The following is a 22,353-nucleotide window of genomic DNA, read 5'->3' on the forward strand; positions in this document are numbered from 1 at the left end:
TCAATGTCCAAACTGGTTTCAAAACAATTGTTATAGATGATCTTTTAAAATCCGAATTCAAAATTGAGCTTAGTTTAAATGAATCTAAAATGAGTTAAGTTTAAACAAACTAGAACTTGAGCTTAAAATTTTAATATTCTCGAGCTCAAGTTTTACGGCTATTTTGCTCATAATGTTTGCAAATCTAAAAATTTCGATATAAATTAATTAAAATGATATTGTTTTACTATCAAGTCAAATTCAAAACTCGATATAAACTCGAACTTAGGCTTGTCTAATCTTAAATGAATTGATCTTAAATACTTTTAAAGCAAACTCAAGTTTGACTTTGCTAAAATTGAATTGAGCTAAAACTTAGTTTGATTCAAATCTAACTCAACTCACATTATATGATTTAAGTATAAAAAGTATTTGATAATTCATTCTATTTACAACTTTCAAGTCTTAAAAATTTTATTTAAATGCCTTCTCTTCCCATATCCCTTCACACCAAAGCTTGTGTTATAATTAATTAATATTTTAAAATATAAATAAATTAATCAATATAGGAAAAATCATATACCCCACAACGGTTGTGTTAAGGTTGGATCAAAGCGAGTAATTAGTTTTATAATTATTAAATTAAGTAAATTAAAAATATTAGTTTGATATAAATTTTCTACTTTAAAGTTCAACCCTCTTGCAATCGAAGCCACCCACGTGGACAAAATAGCTCTTATTTCTCAGATAATACGAACCCCCATAGTTTTGAAAATTTACTGGATGACCCAAATATTACCGGACAAGATTGTTTAACTTGAGCGCTACTCAAGGAAGGAGAGAATAAATTGGCAGCAGCTTTTGGAGCCAGTGTAAGTGCCAAACTATTCTTTTAAGGACACTGTGGCTGCAGCCTTTGCCTTAACTTTGTCAGAGAATTTCATCTTCCCCATAAAATGATGTTCAATGAGTTGAACCTCTGCCCCCATCACATGACATGATTCATAAACAACAGACATGCTTTACTTCACTCTTTCTTCCAACAATCATGTAGTTGAATAGTACAGTAAATGTGAATTAAAAATTTAATTTTTTATATTATATATAATTTTAAAAAAATAAAATAATAAAAATTTAAAATCCATATACTATAACTTTAAAAAATATCATTTATACTTTTAAAAATTAAAATTTTTTACATACATCCTTATGCATTATGTCTTTTTTTTTAAATATATTAATTTATATTAATAAAATATTTTATATCATAAAATACGAATCTTATCATATAATTTATTTATTTTATTATATTAATTTGATATATCTTATAATATATATGATTTTTTATATCATATTATATCATAATAAATATATTATATATTATAAAATACTAATAACTATCTATACATTTCTTAACTGATTGGATCCTTGACCCTTCCATGGCAACTCTATATATTTTTATTTACTTAATTAATTACACTTTACTCAATAATCAATGCACATATTGTTGTTAATTAATTAATTAATGTTCCAATTATTAAATTAATAAGGACCACAAGACTTGTTCTCACTTGACTTTAATCTGTTCCCCAACTTTCACTTTTTAAATTTTAAAAATTCAAAATTTTACTTATTATTAGTTATTAAAAGTTAATAAAATTCATTAATTTTAAAAATAATATCGTTATTTAATATATAATATTAAAAAAATAAAATTTTATCTTATTTTCTCTTATAAACTATAAAAAATAATAATTTTTCCTTATGCGAAGTTTTAAAAAATAATATTTATCCGCTCAGGGTTTATTTTTTTTATCTAAACACTCCTTCTGACACCTTTTTCTGTGGTCTCTCTCTCTCTTTGATGGTTGTTTGAGAAGAAAACTCTCTCTCTCCCTTTAATGATCGTTTGAGAAAAAAACTATTTTGTCTTATTTTCGTTTGAGATAAGATCTCATCTTTATATAGAAAAACAATTGTCTTACCAAACCAAAACAATGTTGTAGTTATCTTAGAAGATTGTTGAAGAAAGAGAAAATGCTGAGAGAGAGAGGTTACTAGAGGGAGCAATCATCTTAAAAGAAAAATATTATTTTTTAAAAATTTAATTTGGGAGAAAAATGTTAATTTTTAAAATTTAAAAGAAAAATAAAATAAAATATTATTTTTTTTAAATATCACTAATTAAATGATATTTTTAGCTATAAAAATAACTGATTTTATTAATTTTAATAATTAATAATTAATAAATATTTAAATTTATAAAATTTAACAAGTAAAAGTTTAGTAATAAATTAAACTCGAGAGCGTAGACATAACTTTTGCTGACCCAGACAGCTACTCTTCAAAATGCCCACCAAGTTTTCAAAGCTTTTGGAACTTCTATGTCATCGGTAAAGCAAGCTTCTATGTCCACAAAATATGCAAAAGTATACACACTTGTAAATAAATAAATTAGTTAGAGTTTTTAAAAATATTTAATATTAACTTGGTAATTTGTTATTAATGATTTATTGAATTATTTCACATAAATTTTTTAAACTAACGACACTTTTCAATGAAGTTTCACATTAAAATCAACATTTTAACCGTGACATAATAAATGTGAATATTTATTTCTTCTTCATGAATTTTGGTGTATCCCACCACTGTTTTTATATCATCCAATAAATATTTTGGTGTCTTCCTGATAAAACTTTTTGTCTTCTCAATTGAAAGAAGAAATAGAGAAAAAGAGATTGTTGTAGGGAGAAAAAATGTAAGAAGAGAGAGGTCACTAATTATGGTATCAGTGATTGAAAAATAAACCATAAAAAAAGAAATATTTTTTTTTAAAATTCAACCTAAGAAAAAAATTATTAGTTTTTAGAATTTATGAAAAGAAAAAGATAAAATTTTAATTTTTTTTTAAAATTAACAAATTTAACAACTTATAAATGGATTTTTTTTTTAAAAATTAAAAAATAAAAACTTAATAAATGAGCAATCTGTGAAATGAAATAAGTCCTTGAGCCTTTTTGTCAAAGGTTAGTTTATAATATATTTTTTAAATATTTTAAAAATTATTAAGAGGATAACAGGAAGGAATTTGACTTTTTGAAACTTAGTTAGTGAACCTTTTCATCTCAACAAACCTTGAGTGGGCATGGATTTTCTCCTAATTTAATTTAATAATTGTGAATAAGAACAGTTGTTGCAAAATCAAGTGACATTTCAACTAATATTAAATTTATACCTTTCCACAAGGTAGCGTAAATAACAAAAAAAAGAGACTCTGGATATAAAAATATGTAAGTTTAAGTATTATCTGATAATATATTAAAATCAAATTATTAATTTATCTAATTTAATAATTATAAAGTTAATTATCTAACCCAAAATTTATTTTATCTAATATAATTAATTCAATAAAAAAATATGATCCGATTCGAATAGAGTTTTTCATTATCAAAAAAAAAAAAAAAGATTTATCCCTTTTGCAATATTAGATGCTTGTGGGAGCATGAATGACAAAAACCTCAAAATGAATCTAGCATACATTCAATCAAACACAATAAACTTTAAAAAAGGAAACATATCCAAACTTACCAACTATCTTTAATTCTAGAATATCGGTCCAACGAGACAACTACAAAAGTCCACTAATTGGTTCAACGTCTAGGAAAATGGATCCAAATGGGGGTCCCAGTGTCACTAACACAAGTTAAAGGGGAGCTTTTAGAAATAAAAAATTGGAATAAAACAGCTATTAAGTTTCCAAATCTCCGGCATTAGTTGGTTCCAGGCCGGCCCGACCCGGTCCATTTAAGATTTTCTTGAGTTTGTTGTTGACTTTCTCCAAAACTTTTTAAACCCCGTAATTGGCGGGGCCCACCGGCCACGTAACCGTTATGAGTAATCTCCCCCCAGTATGATTTTGATTGTCCGAAATTACCAATGTACCCTTATTCATAATTTAGAAAATCTTACACAATTATTAAATAAGTGTATACAATCTCCAGCATATCCTATCATCAATATTGAGTATTTACTGTTGAATAATACATATGGGGTGTGTGGTTAATGTTATATTTTGTTATCGGAATTAAAAGTTTTTTTTGAATATATATTATTTTAAAAATTATTATATATAAATTATTATTATTATATTTGATAAAAATTAATAGATATAAATAATTATTGTATTTAATTAAAAATAATAAAAAATATTTGTATATTAATTTACTTAAATATTATTGAGTATAATTATTTTAAAATATTTTTTATATTATTTGTTATATTAATTAAAAATAATAGTATTTTTATTTAAAAAATTAATAAATAGTAATTTTTTAATACTTAAGGTTAAAATTATTTAGTAATATTTTAATATCTAAAGTAGAGATGGTAATCAGATTATATTTATATTACTTATCACATTATTATTATTATTAATAGAAGATTACTGAAATTATATATCCTCTTATATTAGTCGTCACATCACTATTAGTAATAAAAAATTATTAAAATCTTATAAATAATAAAAAAATATTAATAGAATAATTTTTATTATCCCTCAATCAAACGCTCTTGTAAAGTGTTCAATTTTATTTATATATAACAAGTTTTTTTTTTCTTTTAATAATTGTGAAATCTTTTAGATTAGAGTTATAGAAGTTATACGCTCTTATTGTCTACATGGATTTATGAGTTGAATTGCTTTAGAATATGATTATAATTCAAGTTTTATTGATTTAAATTCAAATAAAATTATTTTTTATTTATAAGTTGACCCTTTTAATACTACAAAACAGTTAAATATAAGAGCAGAGGTGGGTTAAAGGTAAACTCAAATCAAAGTTGATTTGAGTTTAATTTAAATTAAAAAATCTAACTTAATTTTAAATTCACTTAAAATAATGATAAATCATTAAAAAGTCGTTAAAAAAGGGAAAAATGATTTTTGGAGATAAAGTAGTCGCCATTAATCTTCTTTAACATTTTTTTTTTAATTTTGGAAGAGGAAAATTATTAATTTTTTAATTAAGAGAAAAAAATATAATAAAATTTTAATTTTTTAAATATTTTTAGTTAAATAATATTTTATTATTAATTCTAATAAAAAATTTAATAAAATAATAAATATTTAATTTTTTAAAACTTTACTGATAAAAATTTAAGAATTGACTAAACCGTAGGTGGTTTTAAATCTTTTGGCATGTTGTAATATAGTCAATAACGTAAATACTTCCATTTATATTATAAGTAAATACACAACGCATTTCCCCATATCTTATACAATTAATATTTGAAGTAAAATTATTATTCTACAGTGCATTTTCGAAGTTTTATTTATAATATTTTAAAAACTTAAATATTAACCTATTATTTAATTTTTATTTATCCAAAATTTTTTTAAAATGAAAAATAAAATTATTATTTTATAAATAATATTAAAAAATATATAATTTTATCCTAAAGATTTTTTTTCTCTTTTTTATTATGGCAACGGCTCCATCTTCATTTTATTCCTCTATTCGGTCGTCTTCCTCTTCGACAAACAAAAATGAGAAAACCCAATATGAGATGAGAAGACGAAAATCCAAGGCGACATCTCACCCTGTCTCCCCAACGAAAACTTAGGTCATCTCCCCATTCTGTACGTCAGACTCAATTTAAGTTTTCGTATATATATCTCTATTATGTGATCACATTTATAAAAAAAAAGTATCAATTCATATTAATAATATATATCGTATTATATGATGTATATATACGATACATCAATGGTATCAAATTTGATGCATTGAATATTATATATTATTTTTCATATATATCATATCATATCATATTATATAATATATATCATATATCATATAATATTAATAATTATAATCAAAATAATGTTATATATATAAAATAAATACATAGATAATATATTATCATACGATTAAATATTAATTAATTTTTAATTTTTAATTATTTAATTATATAATAATATATCATTTATATATTTATTATTTATATATATATATATATAATTTTATTATTATTTCCCCTACACTAAATTACACCGTATATTCTCGACAAGAGGTGATAACGAAAATTATACTTAAGAATTCAAACAGGGATGGCAAAGCCGTAATTTCGTTCAGAAATTCGTCCTAATTTATAACTTGCTTGAGCAGTTTTTCTGTCGTGTAACCTTGCATCTCCAAATCAGGCTCGGGTCCTTTTTCGTCCTCTTTCCACTATTTTATTATTTTTTCACGAAACAAAAAAAAAATTAAAATTAGTTTTATTTTAAAAATCCCTCGCCAGATCCAAACGGCTTCCACACGAAACAAATGTGGAGGCCCCCACCCAACTGAAAATTCAAATTTCTTGCAGAAACCTTAAAGCAACAAACAAAACAAAAGCAGGAGTAGCAGCAGCAAGAGAAGCAGAAGCAAAAATAACTGCAGTAGCAGCATTATCGACGCCGCAAGTTTGGTTTCGAAGTTTTTGTTTTTGGATAACGAAGAAACCGGGCCGGGAAGGTTTGTTTTAGTTTCAGTTTCGGTTTTTTATTTGTACTAGGCTGTTAAGTTACCCTCTTAACTTTCGATATTTAGTAAGCACGGCTTCTCATTTTGGAAAATTTTCAGTTTCACAGTTGTCATCTTTATTTATATATAATTTTTCATTTTTTTGATCTTTTGTTGTTTTTTTGCAACATCAGAAAAAGAAAACAGAAACAAAAACGAAAGCAAAAACGAAAACGATAATAAACGCATCGCTCTTTTTCGATTTCGTCTTTTGCTTTGCGTTTTTGTTCTCGGTTTTCGAGTTGGTAAATTGTGTTGTTAATTTTATACGTAAATTGAACTCTAATCAGGTTTTCGCGCTCTATTTTGGACAATGCGAGGTCAAATTTGAGGTTTGATAGAGAATCGAGGGGCAAATTTGCTTTTTTTTGGCTTAAAATAAGGGTTTTGAGATCCATCATTGATGATCCGCTCTTTCACAGGCTATCACTAATGAATTTTTTTTGCATGCGAAGACAATTTTAGAGATGGGTTTTCTAGCTCAGTTCTCATAGGCACAGCGTATGGAAAGAGAAGAATATTGATTTGAGTGGCAAAATCGATTTTTTTTTTTTGTGTGTTTATGGTTGGGGTATTTTGAGCTCTGTTTTCTTCAAGGGGCCCTAATCAAAAGAGAGAACTGGTGATTGACTGGCAAGTTTGTAATATTTTGATCTGAATAAGGGTTATGGAGCTCTAAATCAAGTAATATTTCAATCTGTATTATAGAAGTGCAGCCATGATGTTATCGGAAACGCCATCAATGGTGGTTCGTAGTTCGTTGGAGGAGATGTTGGAATCATTGCGCAGACGGGATGAGGCTGAGAAGCCCAAGGACCTGCCTCCAGCCTTGCCTGCTCGGCCCACTTCGAGGGCTAGGCTTCCTTCGGGTAGGAAATCGCTGCCCACTGGCTTCAAAATTGAAGAAGAGAAAGGTGGGGAATGTTGCATGGAAAGTGATTTAAAAAAGAGTGAGTCTGATGGAAAGGAAGAGGTGAAGAGGAAAGAGAAGGATTTCATGGTGAAGAAGAATAGCTTTGGGAGCAGGAAAATGAAGAAAGAACAACAGAATATGGATTCACCATATGATGGTGGGGTGGTGGTGGAGGAAGAGAAGAAAAATGATGTTTTTGAAGTGAACGCTTTGAAGCTAGGCAGGAATGGGGAACTAGAGTGGGATGATAATATTGAGTATTTTATCAAGAAGGTAATTACTGCTATAGTTGTGGGTTTAATTAATTAATTTTGTAAAACTTGTGTATATGATGGTAGTTCTTTTTCAGAAACTACGTGTTTGGTGTTCTCTCATTAATGGGAAGTGGGAGTCTGGAAAGATAGAATCTACTTCAGGGGATGAATCATTTGTTTCACTTTCCAATGGAAATGTAAGTTCATACGTTTTGGATATTGCTGAAAATCAATAATAGTCTTGTGTACAAATGTTGGTGGTTTGTTTATGCACTTCTGTTTGGTTGTCATTGTAGGTTGTCAAAGTGTCAACTGTGGAGCTCTTACCTGCAAACCCAGATATACTTGATGGGGTGGATGATCTTAGACAACTTAGTTATTTGAATGAACCATCAGTTCTTCATAATATACGGTATAGATTTTCTCAGGATAAGATTTATGTAAGTACAATATTCATCTCTATCTGGTGCTGGTCTATTACTCTTAGTCTGAGTTTTTCCCCAATTCCAAAATTTCCTTCCACTGATTCTTGAGTTTCTTCTGTAGAGTAAAGCAGGACCAATTTTGGTTGCTGTCAATCCTTTTAAAGATGTCGAAATTAATGGAAATAAGGTTCTCATGGCTTATAGGCAGAAAGTTATGGACAGTCCTCATGTTTATGCTATAGCAGACAATGCTTATAATGAGATGATGGGAGGTGCGTGGGAGCTTCTCTCTTAGTTTTTTTTTTTGCTGTTTTACGTTTCCCAAGGAAATATTAAGTTCCCCAGTTTGCACATGTAAATTTGTACCAACATTCTTTTCTTTGACTGTAAATTTTATCTGCAGATGGGGTAAATCAATCTATAATTATAAGGTTAGTTTAAACTTTTTTTCTTTTCAATATTCTGTTAAGTGTGATCCCTTTTTCTTCCATGGGTGTTTCTTTTCTGGACTTCTTATATATTTGATCTCTAAGCTTGTCTTCAATGTCTTACAAATAGTTTGGACACTTATGTGACAATTTTTTTAATGTTGTCTTACAGTGGGGAAAGTGGAGCTGGGAAAACTGAGACAGCAAAATTTGCAATGCAATACTTGGCTGCTCTAGGTGGAGGCAGTGATGGGATAAAGCATGAAGTCCTTAAAACAAATTTTATACTTGAAGCATTTGGGAATGCAAAAACATCCAGAAATGACAACTCTAGCCGATTTGTAAGTTCTATCTTTTCATTCCTATTGGCTATAAAGGAACCCCTAGGCTTATCCTTTCTTTTATTGATCCAGTGATATACAGAGTTTCTAAACGTATCAGTTAATGATTAAAGCTGTAATGGGTTCAGGGAAAATTGTTTGAGATTCACTTTAGCAACTCAGGGAAGATATGTGGTGCTAAGATCCAGACTTGTAAGATGCTTCAATTGAGTGGCTACTGTTATGGTTCACTAGCTTATGTTATTTGTTAAATATAGTTACTGACTTGTTGTACTGTCAAAACCTCATGCCTATGGTAACTTCGATGTGCCGATGACTTATGTATAGTTCTGCTGGAGAAGGTAACTACTTGCTCTATCTAATTTTAAGCTTGAAGCTTCTATCGTTGTCATGTGCCACATTTTAAATAGTTTTGTCTCCTTTGAGCAGTCAAGAGTAGTGCAGTTTGCTGCTGGTGAAAGGTCCTATCATATATTTTATCAACTTTGTGCTGGTGCTCCATTGCTTATGAAAGGTATTACTTGACATTAGTCAAATTCATGCATGTTTCACAAAATTTTGGTTGGATGATGCATGTGGTATCTATAAATTTTGGCGAAATGGCTTTATCAGTTGGCAACAATGTGTGTAACAGACCCCTATGCCTTCTATTATATCAAAGTCTGTGTTTCCTGATGTTGAGAGTTAACATTTTTAATTCGCAATGGTAAACACATGAAAGCTTTTATATTGTTAATGCATCTGACCATTAACGAATAAACTGTTGGAACCTGTACAAGATACTCCTTGGAAATTTTCAAGTCAAGTGTTACAGAAAGTTGCACCATATATAACCAAAACGTTGAATAATCAAATTGTTTGGCCTTTGAACAAATGGATCCATTTGCAGGACAGTTTTTACTGTTGCCTCTGTAAGAAAAGGCCACAGTTTTTGTTATAGCAGGAATGTATTCCTTTCCATTTTCTCATGGTTATGTTGTTTGTTATAGTTATCATAGTGTTGATCATTGACCGTATTTTTCGTTTTTAAAATTCTGGAATGGGATATTCTCAAATGGTGATTTTCAGTTTTATGAGAGACATTTCTATTTCAATGAGCAAGAAAGAAGCATCTGCCATTCTTTTCAAGAAGATATTGCGTAGTTATATCATTTAATATCTTGAAATCTCATAAGATTAATGTTCTTGTAACTTGGCTTACTCAGTTGTTACTTTGCAGAGAGACTGAACCTTAAAATGGCTTGTGATTACAATTACCTTAATCAGAGTGAATGTTTGGCGATTGATGGTGTTGATGATGCCAAAAATTTTCATAATCTCATGGTAATTTAAAAGTTAGACATTACCATCTTCATCTGTGCGAGTAAATCCCTTTTCAGTTCATTGCTATATCCTCAGCTTCTCAGTGCATTCTTTTAAATTCTTTCCTTTCTTTGTGGGTTATTACCCTATGCCTACAGGAAGCCTTAGATATGGTTCAAATTTGTAAAGAAGATAAAGAGAATGTGTTTGCTATACTTGCTGCGGTGTTATGGTTGGGAAACATATCATTTCATGTAATCGACAATGAAAATCACGTGGAGGTGTTGGCTGATGAAGGTAACATCTATAAGCTAGACTTCCATTCTATACTTTGGTGGTGGAAGTCCCTTGTTTAATGCTGTATCAGTCATTGTTTGACATGAGGTTTGCGGAAACTAATGCTGCATGAATTATTTTGAAAGTTTATTTTCTGATGGGCACTCCTATTTATTTTAGTGTTGCTGGGTTCTTATATCTTTTTACTTTGGTTACATTTGCTCAGAGTTATATATGTTTATCTATAATGCTTATGCCTCTAGCTCAGACTTAGAATTATGATTCCAGAAGATGCTTCAGTGAATTAACTCCACCTATATTTCCTTTTGGTAGCTGTAACTTCTGCTGCTAGGCTGATGGGTTGCAGTGCTGAGGCACTGATGCTAGCTTTGTCCACCCATAAAATTCAAGCTGGCAAGGATAGGGTTGCTAAAAAGTTGACATTGCAGCAGGTTTGTTTTGGAGTTCATTAGAGATTATCATTGTAATCCCCACAATGAGCGTGCATCTATGCTACACTGAATAACTCGTCTCTTGGAACATTAAAACTAATTGATTATCCTCTCTTTAGGCGATTGATAGCCGGGATGCATTGGCAAAATTCATATATGGAAGCTTGTTTGACTGGCTTATAGAACAAATTAACAAGTCACTTGAATTGGGCAGTTGGCAGACGGGGAGATCCATTGCTATCCTTGATATTTATGGGTTTGAATCTTTTAAGGTATACTACTTGTATTTATATTTTAATGGTGCTTCCTATGCTATGATGTTGCATCCATGGTGATAGTTTTCTCTTGTGCAGAAGAATAGCTTTGAACAGTTTTGTATTAATTATGCAAATGAGAGGCTGCAACAGCATTTTATAAGGCATCTGTTTAAACTTGATCAAGAGGTGAGCATCACAAATCTAATCTAGCTTTACACCCTTGTTGTCTTTGGCACCGACTCGTTTCTAGATGTGTTTTTTTTCCTTTTTCCTTCTGCACAAATTTTCCTGTAATTTGAATTATCAATGGATTATAAATAGTGCTGTCATGATTTACCATTTTCATTGTAGGAATATGAATTAGATGGCATTGATTGGACCAAAGTTGAATTTGAAGACAATGAAGAGTGTTTGAATCTAATTGAGAAGGTACTTCGTCGAGTCAATCTCCATTTGTCATCAATTTTCTTTGTTATTGAAGAGTTGCTTGAGTTTTCCTGGCTGCTTCCTAGACCATTGAACTTGTGTGTATATTCAATTAATTCTTGGTTTACCTTAACATAATATTTTGTTCTATATCTTACTAGTTTTGTTTCTTCTAATCACTCTAAAGATTATATTGTCTGAGCTCCGTACTCTTATTGTTTCTTCAGGTTCATGGATTGTCATTTTATGTTTGCCTTTCTGGTTATGGTCTCTTTCTGATTCTGTGGCATTTTGTGCAGAAACCATTAGGGGTACTATCTTTACTAGATGAGGAATCAAATTTCCCAAAAGCCACTGATTTGACATTTGCAAATAAGCTTAAACAACACTTGAATTTAAATCCTTGCTTTAAAGGAGACAGAGGCGGAGCTTTTGGCATTCGGCATTATGCTGGAGAGGTTGGTAATTCCTTTTTTATTTTTTTTTGAGGTGTTTTACAAGTTTATTTTTCATGATTAAACCTGCATTATTAGACTTATAGAATTTAGATAGTTGACTTTGAACTCGCTTTGGCTTTTGCTTTGCTGACGAGCGTAGTACCTATGATTGGGTTCATGATTTTATGAACTTATGTGAATAACGGGCATAGAAAGAACAAAATAACCATAGAACAAACATGGGCAATATCTTTCACCAATTATATTTCAAAATTAGACTTATTTTTTAGGTGCTGTATTTTCAAAATTTTGAATTTAGTATATTGGTCAATGTTTCATTAATGGAACCTTGAAGAGCCTTTGTAATATTGTTGATATTGCTATGATTAGGGCTGGATTCGAGCCGAGCCAAGCTCGGTTCACATAGAGTTGGCTCGAGTTGGAGCTTGAGCTCAGCTAAGGCTGACTCGAATTTGGTTTGGCTTGTTTTTCGTTATCAAAACGATGTTGTTTTGTATCAAAAATTTTAATTAGAAAATTTGACGAGTAGCTTGAGTTCGACCGAGCTCGGCTAAGGCCGGCTCGTTTTGGGCTCGACCGAGCCGAGTCGGTTCGAGTCCAGCCCTAGCTGTGATTTTAACAATGATTGAAATTGGTAATGAAGGTAAATTTAAATGATTTGACACTAGAACTGTTTTCTCTTATTCTGAGTTGGACTGTTCCATTAGCATCAGCACATTAAAAATTGTTGTGTATATGAAGATCATGTAGAAAGCGAGTTAAAATGACGTTAGGTGGTGGTATACTCTGTACAGTTTTTTATCTTGCTACAGTTATTCAGAAACCATTACCTTTATGCCACTTGAATTGTCCATATTACATACATGAATTTAGTAACATTTGGAATCTTATCAGGTTGTGTACAACACAGATGGCTTTCTGGAAAAGAATCGAGATCCTTTGCACTCTGACCTCGTCCAGCTTCTGTCATCATGTTCTTGCCAACTCTTAAAGTTGTTTTCCTCCAAAATGCCCAACCAATCCCATAAATCAGCTCAATTTTTTTCGTTGGACACTAAAAAGCAAACTGTTGGTACAAAGTTCAAGGTAAATTTAATTGATTCATCTATTTTTGAATGATTATATATGTGGTGTAATTTAATGAATTACTTAAAGTTGGATGCTGAAACTTATGACAGTTGAAGGTGATTATTTGGGATGTTTTAAAGAATCAGCTTTTTTTTTTAACGTTATCTGTTTTTTAACTCATAAATTGTTCTACTCTCTTAGTTGTTCATGAGTTTGAAAGTGAGGACTTCTTCTAGAATATATGACCTTGGTAGTCTAGAACTTGTTCAATATAATATTCATATTTAGTGCATCCAAGGGCAGTTGTATCCTTGATTTGGAAACCAAAGGCCTTCACAACTCAATTCAACTTTTTTAAAGTTTAAAATTACGTTATCTTTTGATGTAAAAAGTACTAAATCATTGGCACTGAGAAAATTTTTATTGAATAAGTTCTGTAATTATAATGAGCCTCACTGTTGCTTCAAGGTTATGTTCTTTTACTCCATGAGTTCTTAATGTTCCTTTACCGAGCAAGACATATGATAACAGATGAAAGCTCCACTTGTTTTGTTATATGCTAAAGAAGTTTCTAAATTATATTCTGCATAACCTTAAGTGGTCTATTGCATGTTTATAGGGTCAACTATTCAAACTAGTGCAGCATTTGGAGAACACAAAACCTCACTTTATTCGCTGCATAAAGCCAAATGGTAAGCGGCTTCCTGGTATATATGATGAGGATCTTATTTTACAACAGCTCAGGTGTTGTGGAATTTTGGAGGTGGTTAGAATCTCAAGATCAGGATATCCTTCTCGAATGACACATCAAAAGTTTGCAGAAAGGTAAAGAGTGAATCAACCTTTGTTTCTTCTAATACTGTCTAAATTCTTGGTTAATCTTCTTTTGTCTACGCATTTATTTTAGATATGGATTCCTGCTCTCTGAGAACCAGTTATCTCGGGATCCATTGAGTAAATCAGTGGCTATTTTACAACAGTTTAACGTCCTTCCTGAAATGTATCAAGTGGGTTATACCAAAATGTTTATCCGTTCCGGGCAGGTAATTTACTAATTTTGCAAGATTTTTGAATTCTTCTTAAATCCTGTCTATCTTCTACATTAAAAACCTTATGCAAAGTATACTGTTTCATGTGACCACAAATGAAGCTTTAAGTACATTGCTAAGATTTCATCAACTGACAATATCTTTGTATTACCAGCTGTTCAGTCACACATTGGCTGAAAAACATGGTGTGTATCTTTGACTGAAAAATATACTTCCAAAATTAGACAGCTGAGAAATGGAACAAAAAAGGATTAAAATGTATATTTATTGAAGTTTTTCAAGGTTAATCATTATATATATATATATATATATATATATATATATATATTTTGTGACTGTATGGATATGTACCTGATTAAATTTTGCATTTATGTTTTATGGTGTAAAACCAGTTTCCTACAAATCTCTTATGTGAAATGAGAAGAAACATAAATAATTTTTTTAATTTTTGAACAGCGAATTAAGTTTTTCAGATGGTCAACATCAGTTATGAAGTTTTAATTATTTTGGATATGACATTGTAACTCAGCAAAGAGAGAGGGTGTCAGAGTAGATTAAAAAAATTTCCTTTGGGTGTATAAGAATTTCTTGTGATGAATATTAAGCATAGTAGTGTCTTTAAACATATTCACTTGCATGGTTATCCACTTGAGAACAATAATCCAAGTGATTCTACCAATACTAATATTTGAAGGTGGATGATTTATTTGATGAACTGAAAACATGATAGCTTCACAATTTAACCTAACCTGCCAACTTTCGTAACAATGACTCATAACATATTTTGCTGTTTGTAATAGATTATCTCCCATACCAGATTCACTTATTCTGCTTTGTCATGGTGTATTCTATTGTAGGTTGGTGTATTGGAAGATAGGAGAAAACAAGTTTTGCAAGGAGTAGTTGGGGTTCAAAAGTTCTTCCGTGGTTGTCAGGCTCGTCATTATTTCCGTGATCTCAAGAAAGGAGTAATAACATTGCAATCATGTAATGCATTTTCTTTTTAACTCAGAAATATTGTTGGCTCGATTTTGCTTCATTGCATACAATTTGCTTATATTTTCTGTGGAATCTTTTAATTTGTGCTTATAGTGTCTGAGAAGCTTTTCTTATGATGGTCAGTATTGTTTCAAGTTTTTTGGTCCAGTTATGTGAAGAAATTTAGTTATACAATGCAGTTGTTCGTGGTGAAAATGCTAGAGTGAAATATACTACTTTGGCAAAGAGGTGCACGACTATTGCTCCCCAAATACCGGATGAGCAGTTGACAGCAATCATATTTTTGCAATCTGGTAAAGTTATGTTGTTGGCTGGCGAGCTTTGTGGTTATTTTCATAGCATACTGTTTTTATTCTTTGTTATTTAATGTTTTCTGTGCAGTAATCCGTGGTTCATTGGTTCGGAAGCATTACATGCATAATTTAAAACAGTCAAATCTTGTGAATACAAAATCTAAAAGGAGGCCTTGCTGGAAAATTTCAGAAGTGAAGGTACTCTTTTTTATGCCTTTGTTAATTTGTAGGATATCAATTCTGCTCCTAGGTGTTTTTCTTTTGTTACTCTTATGGCTGTCAGTTGTTAGTCTCTTTTGCAGGCATAGCCACATGAATTCTTCCATGTTTTTTGTGTTTTTCCCCAGTTCTAATGATACTAAACAAAATGTCTATATCGAGCTAGTTCATATCCTATAATGATTTAACTTAATTTTTGGTGAACTGAACGGTTATAAATGTGATATTCCTAAAATTTTTTCATCTAGAAAACAGGTGACCCAACTTTTGTTTTCCACAAAGGACAATATACTTATTTTATGGGAAAACAATGTGCTTATTTTTATTCTAATCAAGTACAATATGTATGCCACTATGTCTTGACTAGAAATTATATCATTCTCATTAGGAAAGTTTGCTGTCATAAATTTTAGGATGCCACAAAAATGAATGGGTTACTTTTACTAAGTTTTGTCTAAAGAAAAATCATTTAAAATCTATTTTTTGATTTGTTAAGTGGTCTCTTAATGCAATTCCATTACTTTTGGTCAAAGTATTGTGCTAAGGCAGTCCCATATTAAAGTTACAAAACGTAGATTTGCAATGGAACTAAAGCGCTTGGGTTTTATTTTGATTCCCACATAATATTAGTTGAAAAAAATTTATGCTGAAATACAAACAACTGTGTTTGTTTAGTGGTAGAAGAGTTAATGATATTTTGATGCACCAACATTTTGAGAGAGAAGTCCCTTAATTTCACTTAATTGATTAATATTGTGAGTATTTATTCCTTCTGCAGCAGAAGCAGTACACCAAACTTACAGGAAGCAAAATCTTGCAAATCCCTGATAATTGACATTTGTTAAAGAACTTAGGCAATCATTTTGATGCTCACTTGGGCTTGCCCTTGCTATTTGATATCTGTGCTTTTGCTCATTCTAGCTTCATACATTGTGCTTAATATGCAAGTTGCATTTAAATTGTATATAGGTCTATGGAACATATGTTGCATAGAATGTGTGCAGCATTTAGTGAATGATATTTGAGATTAACTTTAGTTTGTTAGGATGCTAATGTGGCAAACAGTGATATTGGTAATGCAACTTTAAGGTTTGAGATCTCTGCACATGTATAATGAAGCATGTCTTTTCTTTTTGCTTCTGTCATTATACGTGTCAATATGAGTAATTCGAGGATTGAAAGTTGACTTTACTTGGTGCCAGGGTATGCCACGTGAGCAGGCCCAGCTTCTCCCTTCAGCTTTGGCAGAGCTTCAAAGGCGAGTTCTTGAGGCAGAAGCAACTCTGGGCCAAAAGGAAGAGGAAAATGCTGCACTCCGTGAACAATTACAACAGTATGAAACAAGGTGGATGGAGTACGACACAAAAATGAAATCTATGGAGGAGATGTGGCAAAAGCAGATGTCATCTTTGCAAGTGAGTTAGCTTGTTTAGACATAACTCTAGTCATTAAATATGTGTTATGTATACTGCAGTGGTTGACTCCTGAAAACTGTGAAAATAGTGGAAAAACAATATAATATGGATGGTTGCAGCTTCAGTAGTCTATGAATTGCATTGGAATGGATGTACTTGGATTATTATAAAAAGTGCAATGGCATTTCTTTAGTAAATTGGGACTGTCTTTGCCTGGTGAATTCAATTAGCATCTTCTAATGAGAAACCATTAGCATCTCAAGCATATCTGTCAAAAGCTGCAGATATGATCTGTACGAAACAATATATTCCTATCTTAATATGCATGCTGTGTCACAAGAATATTGATAGGATGTAAGAGTTGCACCCTAAATGATTATACTACTGAGATGCTTGTGTTTTTCATTGTATTCTTGATGCAGACGAGTCTTGCTGCCGCCAGACAGAGCCTTGCCGCTGATATTGCTGTTGATATTGCCGCTGATATTGCTGCAGATGGAGCAGGAAAAGAAACATCTACATCACCCGGCTTTTATGATTCTGAGGATGCAACATCCATGGGATCTCGAAGTCCTGGTGGAGCTACACCCGTCAACTATTCCAATGCCAATGTCGATGGAGCAGGAAGGGGGTCTAATGGTGGTTTGACTGCTGTCAACAATCTGGTAAAGGAATTTGAGCAGCGGAAACAATCTTTTGATGATGATGCCAGAAAACTGGTTGATGTTAAAGCATCAGCGCCATTTCCTCATGGGAATCCTGTTGCGGATCTTCGAAAATTGAAAGCAAGGTTTGATGCATGGAAGAATGATTACAAGGCAAGATTAAGGGAGGCTAAGGTAAGGCTTCATAAACTTGCGCTCTCAGAAGTTGATAAAAATCGACGCTCGTGGTGGGGAAGGCTAAGCTCAAAAATTCAACAGTAGTATTCTACTTCATATTAGTGTCAATTTGTGGTAAGACGAAGGTGAAAATTCAAGGATTACAGGCGGAGAAACAAGTATCTCCGAACTATGCCTCTTTCTGCCCTCAGGCGCAGTTGCTTCATTTTTACGGAAAGCTGCTTGGGGTGTTTATATGGTGTTAGGGAGAAACAATATCTGTATATCTACCAATTTTTGCCAGTTTGGTGTAATGACCAATGAGCATGTCCATAGTACAACAGCAATTCCTTAGAGATCAGTCTATTTTTCCCTCTGAAATTAATTTGTGTAAATTATGCTGCCTTTGATGTAATGTCAAGAATTGTACTACCAAGCTTAAAGAAAAGTGTTAATATTTGTTAACATTATATAACAATGATCTCAATGGCATAGAGTTTTTACATTCTACATTTCACATTGAACATAAATTTGAATAAATGATTATCGGTTTAAGATCCGGGGACAAATTTGGTAGCATAAACCCAGGCGTTGTTAGCGACAGGGTTGTCGAGATGATCTAGGAGGTTCTCTAGGGGACCTTTGCCGGTTACAATAGCTTGGACAAAGAAGCCAAACATGGAAAACATGGCTAGCCTGCCATTTTTGATCTCTTTCACCTTGAGTTCCGCAAATGTAACTGGATCATCGGCAAGGCCAAGAGGGTCAAAGTATTGGCCGCCGGGGTAGAGATCGTTGCCCTCTCCGACACCTGGGAGACCGTTGATTCTGAACCCTTCAACGAGTCCCATGAGGACAACCTGGAATCCGAGGACTGCCAGGATGCTTTGAGCATGAACAAGGTTGGGGTTGCCTAAGTAGTCGAGGCCACCTTCTGAGAAAATCTGAGCTCCAGCCTTGAACCACACTGGCTCTTTGAAGTCTACTCTAACCCATTTCTCAAGAACCTCAGGAGTGATGCAGCCTAGTGCTCCAAGCATTGCCCATCTCCCGTGGATCAACTGATGAATATTTTAACAAAATGGCCAAATAATCAGATTAAAATTCAGTACTGTGTTTTAATTATTTTCAAACATACAATAAAAATTTTATTCTTAATAACTTCTAATATATAAAGCTAGACTAACCTACGCCCTGCACCATACTAGACTCTGTAATTGAACATGATGAGGGGTGGATACGAATTGGATCGAATCCAAACACTCATTAGCTTGAGTTTTGGTTGAATGAAAATTAGTTTGACTCGAGTTTGTTGGGCCAAAATTAAGAGTGATTTGAGTTCGATTCGAAAAATGATTTAGCTCAAGTTCAGTTCAAATTTATTGCTCAAATTAATGGTTTGAATTTGTGACTCGATTTAGCTCAAATTCATGGTTCGAATTTATGATTTGAATTCGTAACTCATTAACAAAATGACATTATTTTATCTAAATAAAATATAAGGTCACTTATTCGAACTATGAACTTAAGCTGAACTAAGTGACAAATTTGAATTGATTTAAACTATAAATCCAAATTGAATCAAATCCGAAATTAAATCAAACTTAAGTGGAATGCCTCTAAACTTGAGTCGAATGCCTCTTAACTTAAGTTCAATCCGGTTTAAAAAATAAGCCAAATCTTTTGGCCCAAATTTGACTTAATTCAAATTGAATAAATTTAAACTGAGCTAAATCGAGTTGAGCTGACTTTCAAAACTAAACCAATTAAGATTAGATCCAGCTTAAACATGAATCCAAAATTAAGTAAAAGAACAAAAGGATCACCTCAAGAGCCCTGTTCCTGGCAAAGGCTTCAGGGTCAGCAGACAAACCAGCAGTGTCCCATCCATAGTCGCCTGGAAACTCACCAGTCAAGTATGAAGGAGTCTGAGCTGAAAAGGGTCCCAAGTATTTCACTCTGTCAGGTCCATACCACAGTTCATTCCCCTGTTTAAAAAAAAAAACTCAGCTCAACACATCTCACTTGACATACCCAAATTTCCATTTTAATGGAAACAGAGCTTCATTAGAAGTTACCATAGAGTACTTGGCATTGCCCATGGAGACAACATATCTCAGAGGGTTAACACTTGCCCTGGTTTGGCCAAGAAATGGGGTTGGCCTGAGGGAAGTGCTTGAGCTTAGCATGGATGACATTTTAATAATCCTTCAAGTTACTACTAATTTTTCTGTTGAAAGAGAGATGAAGGTTTATGTGTGAAAGAAAATAAGAAGGAAGAAGTGGGTTGTGGTGGAAATTGCAAATTGTGGTGGGGATGGTGAGGTTTGATTCAGCCAATGAAATGGCTGCTAAGGATTTTTAGTGTCTCCAACTCATATCCTTCTATCCACACATAATCTACTTCTTGTCTTCTCTTGCCCTTTGGATTATTTTGTCACTCTGGAAAAATCTAAGTGTGGTGTAGTGGATTATTCTAGTTTTGGTAGCATGATGCGTTGGAAATGAATTATTTTATTATTAATTTAAAATCATTTAATTGTATAATAATATATTATTTATATACCTAATTAAAATCTTTATTTTCATAAAAAAAATAATTTATACATTCAATTAAAATGGATACATTTGTAATTAATATTTTTATTGAGGATAAATTTACCATTTTACTATAAATTGTATACTTATAATTTACTTTGAAAGCAAATAAAAAGCATTATCATACTTTATTGACGGGTGGAATTTGGACTTTAAAAATTTAAAAGATGCGAATTTATGATTTCCTCTAACCTTAGGGAGGATATTGTCCTTTGGCCAAATAATATGTGGCTAATAAAATATTACTTTGGTATTCTATTTTTTATTTTTAATAAAATATGTGGGTAATAGAATTATTTCATTTAACAGAAAATTTTATTTCATATTTCTTTTTTTAATATCAATTATTTTAATATGGACAAATAAAATTAGTATGTAATTATTTAAAATCAAAGGCCCAAACATAAGGGCCATTTGGAGCCTCTTGGGCCAAACTATTTTTTTTCCTTCCGACTTTATTTTTCAGTAATACAAATGGTTAAAAAAAAAGACAACGGACATGATACATGAGACCAGGCATGTCAAGGGGGTTAAGTCGGCCGAGCTTTCTTTTTTTGGCATGACCCATGGGGCTTGACATGCACTGTAGCAGCTTGTGGGTCAACCCAGCCCAACATGATACTATACACTATTTTTTTTAAATTTATTAATTATTTTTAAAAAATTATTAATAATTTATTATTATATAAGGAATCCAAATAATTTACTTGGCGAATTCCAAAGTATTCATTAATGTCATGAAAAATTAAAAAGTAGAAATAAAATTATTTTTGATTTTATGGGAAACCAAAAGATAATGTGAGGAATCAAAATGTATTAATTATTTGTTTTTATTCTCATGGGAAAAACTAAAAATTAGTATAAGAAATCGAAAAAAAAAAAAATAATGGGCTGGTCCACCAAAAGCCTGTGGGCCAACTTGTTAAAGGCCGACAATGAGCCTACATATTTTTGTGGTTGAGTTAATACAAAGAATTGCGAATAGGGGGTGTTTGATCTTGATATAATTCATAAACATGATAGACTATATTGAAACCAACACAATTCGATATGACACAATCTATTGTCATGTCTACATGGGACAAATTAAGGAATATATATTTTTCATCAACAAATTTCACTATTTAATACCAAGATTTAGTACCAAATGATAGTATTGTCAATTTGGTTGACATTGTATGTTTAGCTAGAATCATGTATTATAATATATAATAATGCAAATGATAATATATAGCTTAACGTTCGGGTTTGGGGAACATTTATTTAATATTTGATTTGGGTCGAAATTAATTTTATAGTGAATCACATTTTTCCACTGAAGGTTTACCTTTAAAACACTTTTCTATTCCTAGTTAATATAAATAATATCTTTTTAACTCAAAAATCAAGTATAAATAACAATTTCTCACTCAAAATTAAACTTTGTTAATGAAATAATAGTATTAAAGAGTGAAATTATCATTTTATCCTTACTATTTTATTTTTTAAAATTATCATATAACATTAAATTAACAAAAATTAAAAATAAATTTTTAAATATATAAATTATATAATAAATCACTTATTATCTTTTTCTTTCATTCTCATCATTTCTTAATCTCTTTTTATAGATATAAGTGTCTTTGTTGTGTAATCGCATATTAAAGGGTAAATTGTAATATTTTAAAATATCATGGGTCTTTGTGAAAATTTTTAGGGGTTATTGAAAATTTTAAAAAAATTTAGGGGTGTTTTGAAAATTTTTGCATCAATGATTTTAGAGATGTCAAGCTTTGATTGGAAAAAGACAAATTGTCTTCGTTCGATAAAAGAGA

The 22,353-nt window shown here is 31.3% G+C and overlaps 2 protein-coding genes across 5 annotated transcripts; one reads left to right on the forward strand and one right to left on the reverse strand.

Annotated features, from left to right (window-relative positions):
* The first annotated feature begins 6,323 nt into the window (after positions 1-6,323).
* LOC123201888 (myosin-2-like) lies at positions 6,324-18,411 on the forward strand. 4 transcript variants are annotated; one of them, XM_044617462.1, is made up of 26 exons: positions 6,324-6,497; positions 6,836-6,877; positions 6,968-7,731; positions 7,808-7,909; positions 8,009-8,152; positions 8,259-8,409; positions 8,541-8,568; positions 8,738-8,906; positions 9,035-9,098; positions 9,234-9,247; positions 9,336-9,420; positions 10,126-10,229; positions 10,367-10,505; positions 10,818-10,936; positions 11,056-11,208; positions 11,290-11,379; positions 11,545-11,622; positions 11,919-12,077; positions 12,972-13,163; positions 13,765-13,970; positions 14,053-14,188; positions 15,052-15,181; positions 15,373-15,486; positions 15,575-15,684; positions 16,908-17,120; positions 17,543-18,411. In XM_044617462.1, exons 3-26 carry the CDS (start codon positions 7,264-7,266, stop codon positions 18,044-18,046), a joined length of 3,672 nt encoding a protein of 1,223 aa, XP_044473397.1. In that variant the 5' UTR covers positions 6,324-6,497; positions 6,836-6,877; positions 6,968-7,263; the 3' UTR covers positions 18,047-18,411. The 4 variants fall into 4 exon arrangements, with proteins under 4 accessions (XP_044473397.1, XP_044473396.1, XP_044473398.1 ...); XM_044617461.1 differs by having other exon boundaries at positions 6,836-7,731; XM_044617463.1 differs by lacking the exon at positions 6,836-6,877.
* Positions 18,380-20,217, reverse strand: LOC123201889 (chlorophyll a-b binding protein 3, chloroplastic-like). The gene is made up of 3 exons (XM_044617465.1): positions 20,020-20,217; positions 19,768-19,929; positions 18,380-19,002 (listed from the first exon to the last, which is right to left on the reverse strand). The coding sequence occupies exons 1-3, from the start codon at positions 20,137-20,139 to the stop codon at positions 18,493-18,495; spliced, it is 792 nt and encodes a 263-aa protein (XP_044473400.1). The 5' UTR covers positions 20,140-20,217; the 3' UTR covers positions 18,380-18,492.
* Between the last annotated feature and the right edge of the window lie 2,136 nt (positions 20,218-22,353).

The sequence above is a fragment of the Mangifera indica genome, chromosome 18, assembly GCF_011075055.1.
Source record: "Mangifera indica cultivar Alphonso chromosome 18, CATAS_Mindica_2.1, whole genome shotgun sequence".
Lineage (NCBI taxonomy): Eukaryota > Viridiplantae > Streptophyta > Magnoliopsida > Sapindales > Anacardiaceae > Mangifera > Mangifera indica.